General features: G+C 44.1%; 1 protein-coding gene across 4 annotated transcripts; it reads right to left on the reverse strand.

Moving 5' to 3' along the window:
* Positions 1-2,027: 2,027 nt before the first annotated feature.
* Positions 2,028-6,702, reverse strand: LOC119299190 (protein FAR1-RELATED SEQUENCE 3-like). Of its 4 annotated transcripts, none has more exons than XM_037576449.1 (6): positions 6,505-6,702; positions 6,158-6,412; positions 5,616-5,879; positions 3,993-4,683; positions 3,037-3,875; positions 2,028-2,970 (listed from the first exon to the last, which is right to left on the reverse strand). In XM_037576449.1, the coding sequence occupies exons 5-6, from the start codon at positions 3,292-3,294 to the stop codon at positions 2,305-2,307; spliced, it is 924 nt and encodes a 307-aa protein (XP_037432346.1). In that variant the 5' UTR covers positions 3,295-3,875; positions 3,993-4,683; positions 5,616-5,879; positions 6,158-6,412; positions 6,505-6,702; the 3' UTR covers positions 2,028-2,304. The 4 variants fall into 4 exon arrangements, with proteins under 4 accessions (XP_037432346.1, XP_037432344.1, XP_037432345.1 ...); XM_037576447.1 differs by having other exon boundaries at positions 3,037-3,880; XM_037576448.1 differs by lacking the exon at positions 6,505-6,702 and having other exon boundaries at positions 3,037-3,880; positions 6,158-6,497.
* Between the last annotated feature and the right edge of the window lie 6,360 nt (positions 6,703-13,062).

Below are 13,062 nucleotides of genomic sequence, written 5' to 3' on the forward strand. Positions count from 1 at the left end.
GTCGCAACTCGCTGTTCTTGCTTGCCTTATGTTCGGTGCAATGGGAGGTGGTTTTGTTGATGGTCAGTGCTGGTGGCTACGTATCTAGGGGGTAAAAGATCATCCTTGGATTATTTTCCACTTTGGTTTTACTAGGTTTTTTTTGTCACCCATAAATATGGATTTGGTAACAGCTCTACCATGCCATTATCTCATTGCTCACCGACGTTTTTTTTTCGAAAACTTCGCAACCGCCCCATCAGTATTATTAAGGTTGTCTAAGGTAAGGGAAGATATCAGGTGATACCATGTGTTAGGTGATAACATGTTACGGGCTTCTGGGAGCCGTTGGATCTCAGATCCTATGGCTCCCGGAAGTTCTTGAGCATCTTCCAAAGAAGTCATCCAGGAGTCTTAAAATTTCACATAGGTACAATAGACTTCCAGGAGCCGTCGGATTTGAAAACCAACGGCCCAGGAGCCCGTATCACGGTATCACCTAAGTGTTCGTAGCAACTGTTATTTTCCCTGTAAGGTAATACTCCGCTACTTCGCCAGCTAGTGGACATGGCGGATCGTCCATTATGCATCTCCGATCCACAGCATAATCCGTCCCTAACCTACTTCATGGTCGAAAAATCCGGAAAAATGTACAACACAACTTTCGCACAAGGGTGATTTATCACTTGTATTTCTTTATTTTTTCACTTACTGAAAATGTGTGAGAAGCATATTACACTGAAGTTGCCGCGGAAAAACGCTGACACATGAACGTCAATGAAAAAAAATGCACTTAGCAAGTTCAGTGCTTGCTTGTTTTCGTAATTAATCAAGTCCAGACTTATGACTCTGCTCGATAAGTACTTCCCCCGACCCCCTAATCGATTGTTTTTTTCTTGTTTCCGCCATGTTTGCCCCAAACACCATGGTGTCGGTGCGCAGCACATACTACAGGCTTGGCTATCGAATTAATCCCCCCTCAACCACCCACTGCACCACCCATTCTTCCCGTACTACCCCGCACCCAGTTCTTCAACTACATTTTTCTATGGACGCCAATGAGATACAGATACTTCTTGATGCCCAAAAGATATATCATTAGAAACTACAAACGGAGATCACAAACTAAGACTCCAGACGGGGTCGTTTCGCCACCCTGCTGCTCACTTCTTCTTCCTCGTAGGTTCCCTTCCTCACTGAGTCCATCACAGCAGAAACGTCCTCTAAAACAAGGTCGCCCCTACTGTCATCGCTCGTTGTCTGCACCGCTGGATCGTGCTCGCCGAACCCTTCCTGAATCTCTCCTTCATCCCCATTCATGTCCACTCCCTGAGCTTGCACACATTGTTCCGAACGATCTGCTTGAACCACTTCCCCATGAAAGTCGTTTCGTATGTTCAGAAATTTGTGAACTTATTTTACTAATACTCAGGGAAAAATTCCATTTCAGCACTCACCTCACGCAGAACATCGCCATCATGCGGATTCAAATCAGTCGTACTCCAGCAACTCGCCGCTGACGACACAAATGAAGAGGACTTTGCCTGCAAAATCAATATCATAAGAAACAAGGACACCTCCCCATGATTCAGAAATTCAATCTACAAGGAGGATAGATGAACCTGATCCTGAACACCAAAGGCTGAACCACTCAATTCAGATCTCCCCATCGAGCCACTTCCTGCAGGCTCAACAGCGTTTGGTGCCATCTCTTCAATCCTTCCAGGCACCAGATCTATGAGTTCAACTATTTGAGACAGTGGGTACAGGCCAGGTAGCTGCCCCGGCATCTCCTTTTATACTGTTGTACTGCTTGGTAAGCTATTCAGGGCTATCAAGTTCTGCATTAACTAGCTTCATTCAAATTTTGAACTCCACGACACGCGCGCTCCAGATGCTCGGACCAAAAGTGTGCCAACACTTGCATGATCGCCACATGTCGCCGGATATGAGTTCAGATAGCATTGGCTCACTGAAACAATTATTTGAGTTTCATCACGCTCGGCCCAACCTGAACTCTGAAATCTTAAATCTCCAAGTTTTCTAAATTTACTCGGATGCACTCCTACTAAAAACCAAGAGACAATTTTGTTTTTATGCTGATAGTTGACTAAACAGTTCAGTTTTACACCTCACGAACAATGAAAATCCTCACACACATCCAGCACATTATATCTTATTACATTGGGGAAGAGCTTGGATGCTCAGCTGAGACTACATTATCTTTTTCTGCATGCAACTACGAAAACCATGCAAGTGCTAACCATGGCTGTCGCAAAGCCTAGTAAATCGAAATGGGAAACCATAAAGTATGAATGTCGAAAACTAGTTTGCACCAAAGCCCAATGGCCTAGTCCACGTGTTGCGGCGGTGACCTTCGATTCCGTAGTTCTTGCATTGACCAGGTTTCCTCGGCTTTTTCGGTGCATCCCCTCTGTCAAGACATGTAGTTCTCTTGTGTCCTTCCCTCCTGCAAATGCTGCAGAAGCGTGTACGTCTACTCAGTCCTTTGTACGGTGCCTTCTCCCTGCTATTTGTTGGCCTTCCGACCCCCCTTTGCTTACCGGGTGGAGCTAGCCCTTGCAAGTCATTCACGCTCACCGAATGTGCCATGCTATTCTCTTTATCGGCAACTGTCCCGACCACGAAAGCAACCTCTCCATTTCTAGTGTGTCTCAGAGGGTCCAATGTCGTGATGCGATCCTCAAAACCCATTCCATCCCTCTTTTCTGCAATAGGTGCTCCACGCACCAGCAGATCATCCAGCCCACCTAGCATGAAGTCAAATGATTCTGCACTAGCATCCCCCATGCGAACGACTTCCATAGCTTTCAAGTACAGTGTTGAATGCCTCCATGTGAATGATGTGTTGCTCCATTTGTCCTTTTGGTACTGCTGCAGATGGCTAGGAAGAATGTCCCTTGCGTCCTTCGTCCACCGTTTCACAATATCTTTTTCTGGGATCTCCTCAAGGTGAAGTATTTCCATAACCTGCAATTTAGAACCCATGTTACCAAACTTTTAAGTCACAGAACAACATTTAACATTTTTACTTACCCTTAGAATGTGGCTGCACAGCAAACCTGTGTGTTCAAACTGACCACACTCACAGCAAAACACCTTCTGATCATCACTGATGGTAACCTCATAAACAACTCTGCTCCATCTCTCTCTTTTCGCCGCATTATTGTGGGTTGCTACATATTTCTTCATCTTATCTATCTCCGTTACGTTATAGGCTATGGCTTCCATCAGCAACCTTCCAAACTCCTCAAACATGGATCTGGTATATATTTTACTGGTGTGCCTCTCCATAGCCAAATTTGTTCTTCTTACTGCACCTCCCTGCAAAAAGTGCCACAAAGTTGTACACAAAAGAATATCATTCTCAAATGTTAGTTTTGACGTACGGTCGGGTCAGCAATGAAAAAGGTAAACTGATGTCTTGCAATCATAGTTCTTTTCTCCTTGTAGCCCTCTTCACGCTCCCGGTCGAATTGAAGTCTCATGTACTGCCGCACAAACACATGCATGGGGCTCGCTGGGGGCATGTACATCTTCAACATGTGATTAGCACTCTCGCTCCGTTGCGTGCTTGTCATCTTGGCACAGAAAACACCTCTGAAATATGATTTTGCCCACTTTTTACGAATCTCATAAATCTGTGTCATGTATGCATGATTCCGCAAATTGTATTTATCCAGTAACATGCCCCACGCCGTCTCGAACTCATCTTCGGTTAACATGTGGTTCACTACTTTGTGGAAATCAGCCTGGAAGTCATTTTTTTGGTGTATAAAGGACCCAGGCTCTCTTTTGCCTTCTTTAGTACGTGCCACTTGCACCACCTATGAACTGTATCTGGATACACCTTGTTGATTGCTAGTTTCATAGCTCTGCACTGATTTGGAAATAATTTGTTCATAACATATTAGGATTAGGTCATGGCTGACAATATGCATTTTCATATTGCGAGGGTTAAGGAAAATTCAACCTCTGCAAGCAGCACTAACCTGTCAAGATAGTTTTTGGGGCCGGTCCTCCCATCATACGAAGAAACTCGGCAAAAACCCATTCGAAGCTCTCTTGCTGCTCATCGCGCATCAGCACCCCAGCCAGGATGATGCTCTGAAAATGATTGTTTACCCCAACAAATAATCCAAAAGGCATGTCGTACAAGTTTGTCCTATATGTGGTGTCGAAGGTGACAACATCTCCAAAAAGACGGTACTGCATACGGCTGCTCCCGTTTGCCCACATCAGGTTCTTCACTTTGCTTGTATCATCAGCTAGCACTCTGTAAGTGAAACTAGGGTCTCCAGCCTGTATGTCAGTGAAAACTTAAAGTGTCTTCCTAACATCATCATCAGCCTGCTCCCGACTGATCTTCCCACAAATGTTCCTGAGGGTCCTCTTTGTGAATGGAACCTTATCAACCGACCCGAAGAAACTTCCAATTATGTTGTACACCTTGCCAAGGTTAACATTGTTCTCCCGCAGTTGCTTTATGAGATCCTTGGTGTACACATCAATGTGCTTGTGCGACGGCCAGTGAACTTTCTCACCCATTGTCAACGACATCGAATGATTATGGCTCTCTCTGTGTTCTGTAATGTACCAGCTGTTGTCCGCAGCTCTCAACAATCTGATCAAAGCAGGACACTCACACCTACAGGACCTACTATTTTCTGCTTCTGGCTTCCCCTATTTTACAATGGAACATATTCATCACCAACATATATTGAATTCAATAAACATTTGCATTCTATGTACCCGAGTTAAAAGATTAGCAGAAGTAACCGAAAGCTAAGAAGCACGGATACGGGGACGGAAGCACGGGGATACGCATACGGGGATACGGGATACGGCATTTTCCAAAAACAGCCATTCGGGGATACGGCGGGGTATATAAGTATTTAGAAAAATAAATATGAAAGTATATAGAAAAATAAATTTGAATTAAGATCTAATGAGAATTTTTTAGTACTGGATATATATTGTCTCCTTTCTATTCATGAAAGACTGAGAGCAGTCCACTCACAGCCCATGTAGCTGTCCGTCCACTTAGAGCCCATGTAGCTGTCCATCCACTTAGAGCCCATGTAAGGCCCAATTCCAGAAAACCCTAGACTAGTAGCACTCCAGCTGCTCCAGCCGACCCCAACCTCCCATTCTCGTACTCCCTTTCTCCAGCCGCCAGTGAAGAAAGGAAACGACAGCGCCGCCAAATCGGCAGCTTCCATCACCCATCTTCTTCCTCGCTGGCCACCACACTCCCCATCTTTCTTCCTGCCGGAGCTTCTTCCTTGTTGGCGGCCGCCTTGCCATCTTTCTCTATCAAGATCTCCTTCCTTGCTAGCAGCCATTGAGGTTACCTGCTTGACCATGGTTGCTATCGGGAGGATAACTGGGCAGCAGCATGGTCACTGGAGTCTGGCTGCCGAGTCCCCACCGTGTCCACGCCGTATCTAGGCCGTATCCCGATTTTATTTCTTTTTTTTTAATTCCAAAAAGATGGGATACTGCGGGATACGCGTATCCAGCCGTATCTGGGCGTATCCCCGTGTCCCCCCGTATCAGGACGGCAAATCGGCAGTTCTGGCCGTATCGGTGCTTTTTAGACCGAAAGCACTTACCGAGCAACCGCACACAATTTCTTGCATACACTTTGTCCTCTCAACGTTAAGCCGGCTCTTTCCATATCTAATGCCGAAACCGTTTCCCAGGAATACAAATTGTAAAAGTCGTATGCTTCACCGACTGAATCAAAGGTCAGACCCAACGACGGCTGCACCACATTTTTCCTGGGTTCTTCAGCATACTTGCGCATCGACTCCTCAAGCGCGCTCATACGGCTGGGACATGGTGTCCTGTCCGGTGGCGCACTCCCCAGCCTTAACCTGAAACGATTAGTCACACTTCAGAAGTTAAGGGTTATTTAACACATCCTTAATCATGAATGTATTTTTATAATACCACTCTAATGGTATTGTATTCCTTTCTCCAGTCCTAACGCACTAATTCTTTGTCCCGAAGCCTTTTCCTTAATTACATGTGTCTAGCTTTATGTTGTAGCCCTCAAGTTAGAAATCACAGGTTGTTTCTGGCCATCCATTCCCCTGAACTAAGCAAAGGAATGCATTCTTCCTAAAACAGAGGAGCGAATCTGCGAACGTACCTCTTTGTCCACCCGGGGGCTTCGGGGTTCACCCTGCCAGTGGACTGCGCTGACCGAGTTGGAGATGTGGCCGCACGCCCGCGAGCAGCAGGTGCATTCCTGTCCACCTCAACTTCACCAATCTGTTGGGCACAACCAGAATCATCTTTTGAGACAGCGCTACCAGCGTAACTTGGCTCGTTTGCTTCCATCCGTGCCAGGGGAACTGGATCCGGCTGCTCAACACTGTCGGCGAATTCCTCCAGCAAGGGGAACCTGAAAAACGGCGGACATGGGCGCCGCCCATGGCCGTAGATTAGGTACCATTTTGCGAGCACCGATTTGAAAGTAGATCTGGGATTACTGACCTGTCGACGGTGTCCAGAAGGAACTCCATGCCTGCTACCTCCATGCCTGATCCGGCGCCGATGGAAGAAATCTCCTCACTACCTCCACACAGAAAATGGCGTCGCTGTTAATCAACCTAGGAGAAGAAGGGGGGTCGACCGATGCTAGGCCCTTCCAGAGTGCTTTTGACATTGGGTTGGTTGGGGGTTTGGCAGATGCATTTAGGGCCAATTCTTTTGGGCAATTCTCCCAGAATTGACCCCCTCCCCAGCTTTTCCCAGAATTGCCACTTCATCTTTTTTTACAATTCCTAGCTAGTTAAGGTCTAATTAGCTAGGAATTATAAAAAAATATCAAGTGGCAATTCTGGGAGAAGCTGGGGAGGGGGTCAATTCTGGGAGAATTACCCAAAAGAACTGGCCCTTACTCCGGTGTCTGCATGTGGTGGTGAGCAGGACGTCCGTGCAGCGACGGATTAGGATTTCCTCTGACGACCTGAGCTCCTTATCTAATCCAAGGCCCACCCATTGGGTCAACGTTCTGGTCCATGGACCAACTCCGCCCCGCCCTCCTTCCGTCCGCTACCATACGACCGGGACCACCAACTACGTACTGTTTCGTACCATATTCCGCCGAGTAATCCTTTTTTATCGATACCTGTCAGACACGTCAGAGGCAATATTCCCGATCCCAAGTCACGAACGGGACATCGTGATAACGAGCGCATCTGGGCTCGGGCGCCGAATCGCCGCTTCCATCGTATGTGCTGCTACCGGAGAACTACTAACAAAATTGACAGGAAAGAGAACTCACCGTTCCAGAAGGCAGATTGTTGGGAGAGTGGGCGACGCAGAGGCAGAGGAACCGTTTTTGGAGAATCGTGGCAGTGAGAACGAAGCGCCCTCGTGCATACCCGTCCTAAATAATTGGGACGGGGCTCGTCCCGCCTGTTGGAGTCCTCGCTTCCTTTGTCATGTTCACATTTAAAATGGGCTCACCCATAGGCCCGTATAAAAAAGCACAAGAAGCCCAAACGCTTCACGGTTGAGATTACTGATCTAAACTTGCTAAAAAATTCTCAAAATAAAAATATAGCTAAAAAACTTTACGTGATCTAAAACTACCTCTTCGTGAGATCCCAAATTCCCAATATTTCCTTGTGGTGGGTTGTTAGAGAATCCCCTATACATAAACATTACGTGATCTAAAACTACCTCTTTGTGAGATCCCAAATTCTCAATATTTCCTTGTGATCGGTTGTTAGAGAATCCCCTATAAATACGAAGCTTTTCACGGCATAGATCGTATACTTCCACCCCACGCCTCCCACCTCACGCCGCCCATACCTAGCCTTCCATGACTACACCGAATTACCACCCCATGCCGCCCAAAGTAGCTCCCAGGTCGGTGAAGCCGACGGAGCCGTCATCTTCAAAGCCTGCATCGGCGAATTCTGAGATGAAAGAGAAGGGCACGTCAGAGAAGCCGACGAAAGAGAAGGGCACGTTGGAGAAGCCGGTGAATCAAAAGATGAAAGCGAACGGCAATGGAGTTGGTCGCCATCGAGAGAATCCTCCGGTAACGAACGAGATCCTTGTATTGTGTATACACCCTCCTTCCCAAGTCTGCATGCAATCCCATTATTTACGGCACACTTCTTTTTGATCTCGTTTAGTTACAGCCATAACGAACTATCCCTATTTTACCGAAGGGAGATTGGTGTGTCTAGAAAGGCTTGCACGAATCTTAGCATAAAATCAATGACATAGGACTTAGATAAGCAATACTTAGAGCACATCTACATGTGCTTTAGAAAAACTTAAGGGAGATCGCGGATACCTTCCTCTCTTAGTTTTTAGTCGTGAATGCCTCTCTCTGTAATTAAACTTGCGCTAATTTTCATGCTGGAAAGTTCTACGTGCAACGATATGGAAAGGAAGGACTAGTAATTCAACTTTGTTTAAAACCAGCAATCGAATCAACAAAATAATCGTAGTACTCCTAAATTCTTGATCAAATACGTAGTAGACAGAATACAAAGTAGTTTTGTACGTAAGTTGCACGCCTCACTTATTTGGCATTGAGAACATCAAATGTATGTACTATATTAAATTTTAGGTTGATGAGAAATAAAGGAGAAAACTAAAGAGAAAGATGGACAGTAGGATCACATGTTACATTCCTAGTATGGTGATTATCTATAAACTATTGATCTTGTGATCATGTATGCAATTATTTTCGTAAGCGTGACGCCTGAAACTTTAGTAGTGTACATAGAACAAAGTCTGCTCTTTGTACTAAAAATCTATACTAGTATCAATTAATTTGCGGACAAAGATAGCTTGTTTTTCTATGTCTGGTGTTCATTATATGGCCTAGAAGCTCTATAATTTCATGCAGTAATGTAGAGCACAATTTTGATATTGGCATAGATTACATCTAGTCGGTTCTATGCGTGTTTAAATGAATACCATACAGAATCTAATCACACTATTTGTACGTTCAGGGAACTCAGGTTGCTTCATTGCTGCAATACGAGAAGTTCATAAAAGATTTAAACGCACAGCAACTGACGTACATCAAGTTGATTGGACTGGGTGAACTTCTCAAGACTCCTGGCATGAGAATGAGACGTCTACTGTGCCAGGCCATCGCTTATTCATATGATGCAGAGCAGGATGCCTTTATAATTAATGGGAGACCATGTAGGATCACACTAAAAGATGTGGAGCATATAATAGGCCTACCCTGCATGGGGAAGAATCACGTCTCTTCAAATCACAATGATACTTTGGAGTTGTGGAAGGAACTGAAAGACCCCGATGACACAAAAGTAACTTTGAAAGGATTGCTAGCCAAGATGAAAGGCAACAGCACACCTAATTTTGTCAGGCCATTTGTCGTGTACACCATAGGCAAATATGTATGCCCGACAACACAGCAGTATGTGGACAACAGATACCTTGGGATTGTTAGAAACGTTGAGAAAATAAAGAGCACCAATTTTGGACAGCTTACACTTGACCATCTTATGACTAGTGTCACGAAATTTGTAAATGGTGGAGCAAATCTGGAGGGCGACCTACCATTGCTACAAGTAATACAATCATTATTAACATACAATACATTTAATTTTATGGAAAAATTAAGTTGTTTTTGTTGTAATGCAGACGTGGTACTACGAGAAGTGGAGGGTGCACCAATTGGACTCTACCATCTCATATGCATCAAGGTTAAGGCCGCTGATCCAAAACTGGAGTGACGAGAAGGCACAGAAGGTTGACAACATAATCAACAAAAATTATATAGGGGTTGGAGAGGTAAAGTGTTAGTACTGTGTGCCTGGATTATCTACCATATGTTTTGAATGATACTAACGACACTAACATACAGTATGTCGATGACCTGCTGCGGCCTTTCAATCCGCCACCAGTTGGGACGCCGGTCAAACCAAAGACTGACGGTCAGGTAAATGATGAACATCAGACACAAATATATATTGTAACTTTGCAAGTACAATCGAAGTCATATGCTTCTAACTGCTTGTAATTTGCAGGATAAGGCACTCATGGGCCGTGTATTGGCTAATTTGAAAGAAGTTGCCTCCATTGTGCGGGAAGCCAGTGCACAACAATTTGATAGGATGATCACCCTTGAAAAAAAATGGGCGAGTGTCTTAGGCGTACACTTGCGAATGGCAGACGCATGGACGACCTCATCACAGAATTCAATGTAAGTATACCATTATGAGTTTCTATAAATATTTTTACTATCAATACTCTCCACACTAACACATTTGTTTTAAAGAACCACTGCTATGGAATATTTAATGTTGATCGCCCAGGAGTAGAGGACATACAGCTATCTGACCTGGGAGTACCTACAGACCCAATGGAGGTCCCAGGAGAGAATACTACTCACAAGCAAAAACAAAAAAAAGACACCGAGGTCATTGCCAAAGGCATTTCTGCTAAGGGAATACAAAAAGATAACATGGATGCCCATATGAAGAATGTAGCTGAAGATTTGTAGCCTACTCCTAGTTTGCAATCACAAAAGCATTCAAAAACCACCACAAGCCTTGAAGCTTTCATGGTGATACACATTTCACATCTAACTGATTTTTTTTAAGTTAATGAAGATTCGTAGCTAACATATGATCTTCCACGTTCAGGATGAAGAAGACAGAGCTGCTGCTGCAGCTTGCAAGGAGTGTCTCAAGAATGTTTCACAACTTTATAAAGAGTTGGATGCTTCGCATGGTGCTCCGAGTTTGGATTCGTGAAAGCATTCCAAAGCCACCACAAGCCTTGAAGCTTTCCTGGTGATGCACATTTTACAGTTAACTGGTTTTGTTTTTTTATTTCGTGCAGATTGCAAGCTAACAAGTGCTTTATTTCGAATCACAGGATCCTCTGAATTTGAGGCACAATGAGAATGTGCGAAAGGCTGAAGAAAGAAGAGATCAAGATGATGAAGATGTCAGTATTGAGGTGGGGGGAGAGGCAGGTACCAAAAGAAAACACCGGTCTGCCAAGGCTAAGGCAATAAGGGAGCCGGAAGAGACACATGTCTTCCCAGTTGATGAGGACAACTATGATGATTCTTTAGCAAAGCAGCGACAAGATAGCGCGGTTGATTCCATGCTACCAACTCGTACGAGCATCCGGAAAAGAGTGGAATTTCATTATTGTGCAATGAAGATTATGTTCTGTACGATAGTGATAAGAAGAGAAAGAGAAACAAGACTCCATCGGAGTCTACCAACGATTCCAAGGACACAAAGAATACAAAGAGGAAAAACCGTGCAAGCATTTTTAAAGATACAGACACAAGTGCTTCGAGGCTGGAGACCGACCTTGACAAGTTTCGACAGAATCACGTGGCCGAAATTGTCAACACCTCAGATCTTGATAAACAATTGGTGGTAATTGATGACATTGTTCTGCTACATAAGCATTTGCAATGCCTCACCATGACAGATGGAGTTTTAGATGACAAATGGTTGGGTGACGAAGTAAGATATTTGCCAAATTATTTTATCAATTTTCTTTTGCACAGTACAATTAACTTGAATTTTGTTTTAGTTGGTTGATGCTGTGATTTAGATCATGCGTCGTGATCATCCTGAGGACATAAGGGACGGGCAACTGGTTTACATTGAGAGGGTGGCCGGCGTCGCTATGCTCGAAAGAGATGGTAAGGTAGAGAACTGCCACGAGGCCGCTTTGGCGGGAAGACATGGAACAACAAAAGGAGACAACTACCTCGAACATGATCTGGTACCATCTAACCATGACATAAACACATTTATTTTTGTAATCATTATGCATGTTGATGTAATCATCTTTGCTGTCCAGGTTTTTCTACCTACGAACATGGCGAACACCCACTGGTTCCTTGTGGTCGTAAACCCCAGAAGGAGGGAGATTCAGATTCTTGATTCACTTTTCAGCTACGTAGTAACACAAGTGGTTCACGTGGTGAGATTTTAAACGTCTTTCAATATAACACATCATTTAGCATCATACCTAACCTTGAACCGTGAGCAAATTCTCATACCATGGACTTTGGTAGATACGTGGGGTGGAAGCACATCTGAGAGCATCGCTGTGAATCAATGGACCACAAAGCCATGCATGGCAAGACATTAACGTGACCCAATGGACAGTAAAGCATGTTCCTGTGCCAAGACAAGATGACAAGTCAGTCAACAATATTAGCTTCTCAATATGTTTTGAATTTTTAATACGTGAAATGGTGCTAACAGAATTAATTGTTGTAGTTCTTCTTGTGCACTCTACATGCTGAAGAACATCGAATTCTTTACGGGAGAAGATATTACGCTGCGTTATGACCAAGTACGTAGAGTAACACCTAAAATTCTGTCAATTTTGTAAACATATGGAATGATACTAACATATCCTCCCATGCAGGCATACATTGACAATTATAGAAGAGAGCTGCCTGTTGCCCTTCTTACTTCGCCCTACAACAAATTGAAGTCCATGAAAAGACTGAAGACGTACATTGCTAGCCTATCGGATGCAGCTGCAATTGAAGATCATGAAGATGCAAGCAGTTAGTCCAGCAGTGGTTGATTCTTAGATCTGGAGTGTACACTTGGTTATGAAGCGGTAGAGTAGGGTGTGGTTTGGTTTTAGTCCCGAAGGTTTCCTAGCCATGTTCATAGTGCAGTGCGGATTAATCAAGTTGTAATATTTCACAGTACTGGTTTCAAATACTATTCTTGAAATAAATTTGGTCTGCATGGGAGACGTTGAAACATATATTTGCTTTTTACAACCAGAACTTTTGAAGCTTTTTTTAATATTGCTAGTTAGAAGTTTCAGAAAAAATTCAGTTAGTGCTGAAATATTTTGGCTGAAAGGCAAATATTGCAGTGAGTGCTTAAATGAATGAAGTTCAGTTATTTCATCGAAATCTCACTGAAGTGAAAACTATGGTGTCATGCCATCTTGAGCAGCAACAGAAATGATTCAGCGTTATTAACAAAATTTGGTCTCACAGATACGAGGAAAAAAGGTATGATTTTGAGCATGCAAGATCAGATGGGC

This window comes from Triticum dicoccoides, chromosome 5A, assembly GCF_002162155.2.
Source record: "Triticum dicoccoides isolate Atlit2015 ecotype Zavitan chromosome 5A, WEW_v2.0, whole genome shotgun sequence".
NCBI classification, from domain to species: Eukaryota; Viridiplantae; Streptophyta; class Magnoliopsida; order Poales; family Poaceae; genus Triticum; species Triticum dicoccoides.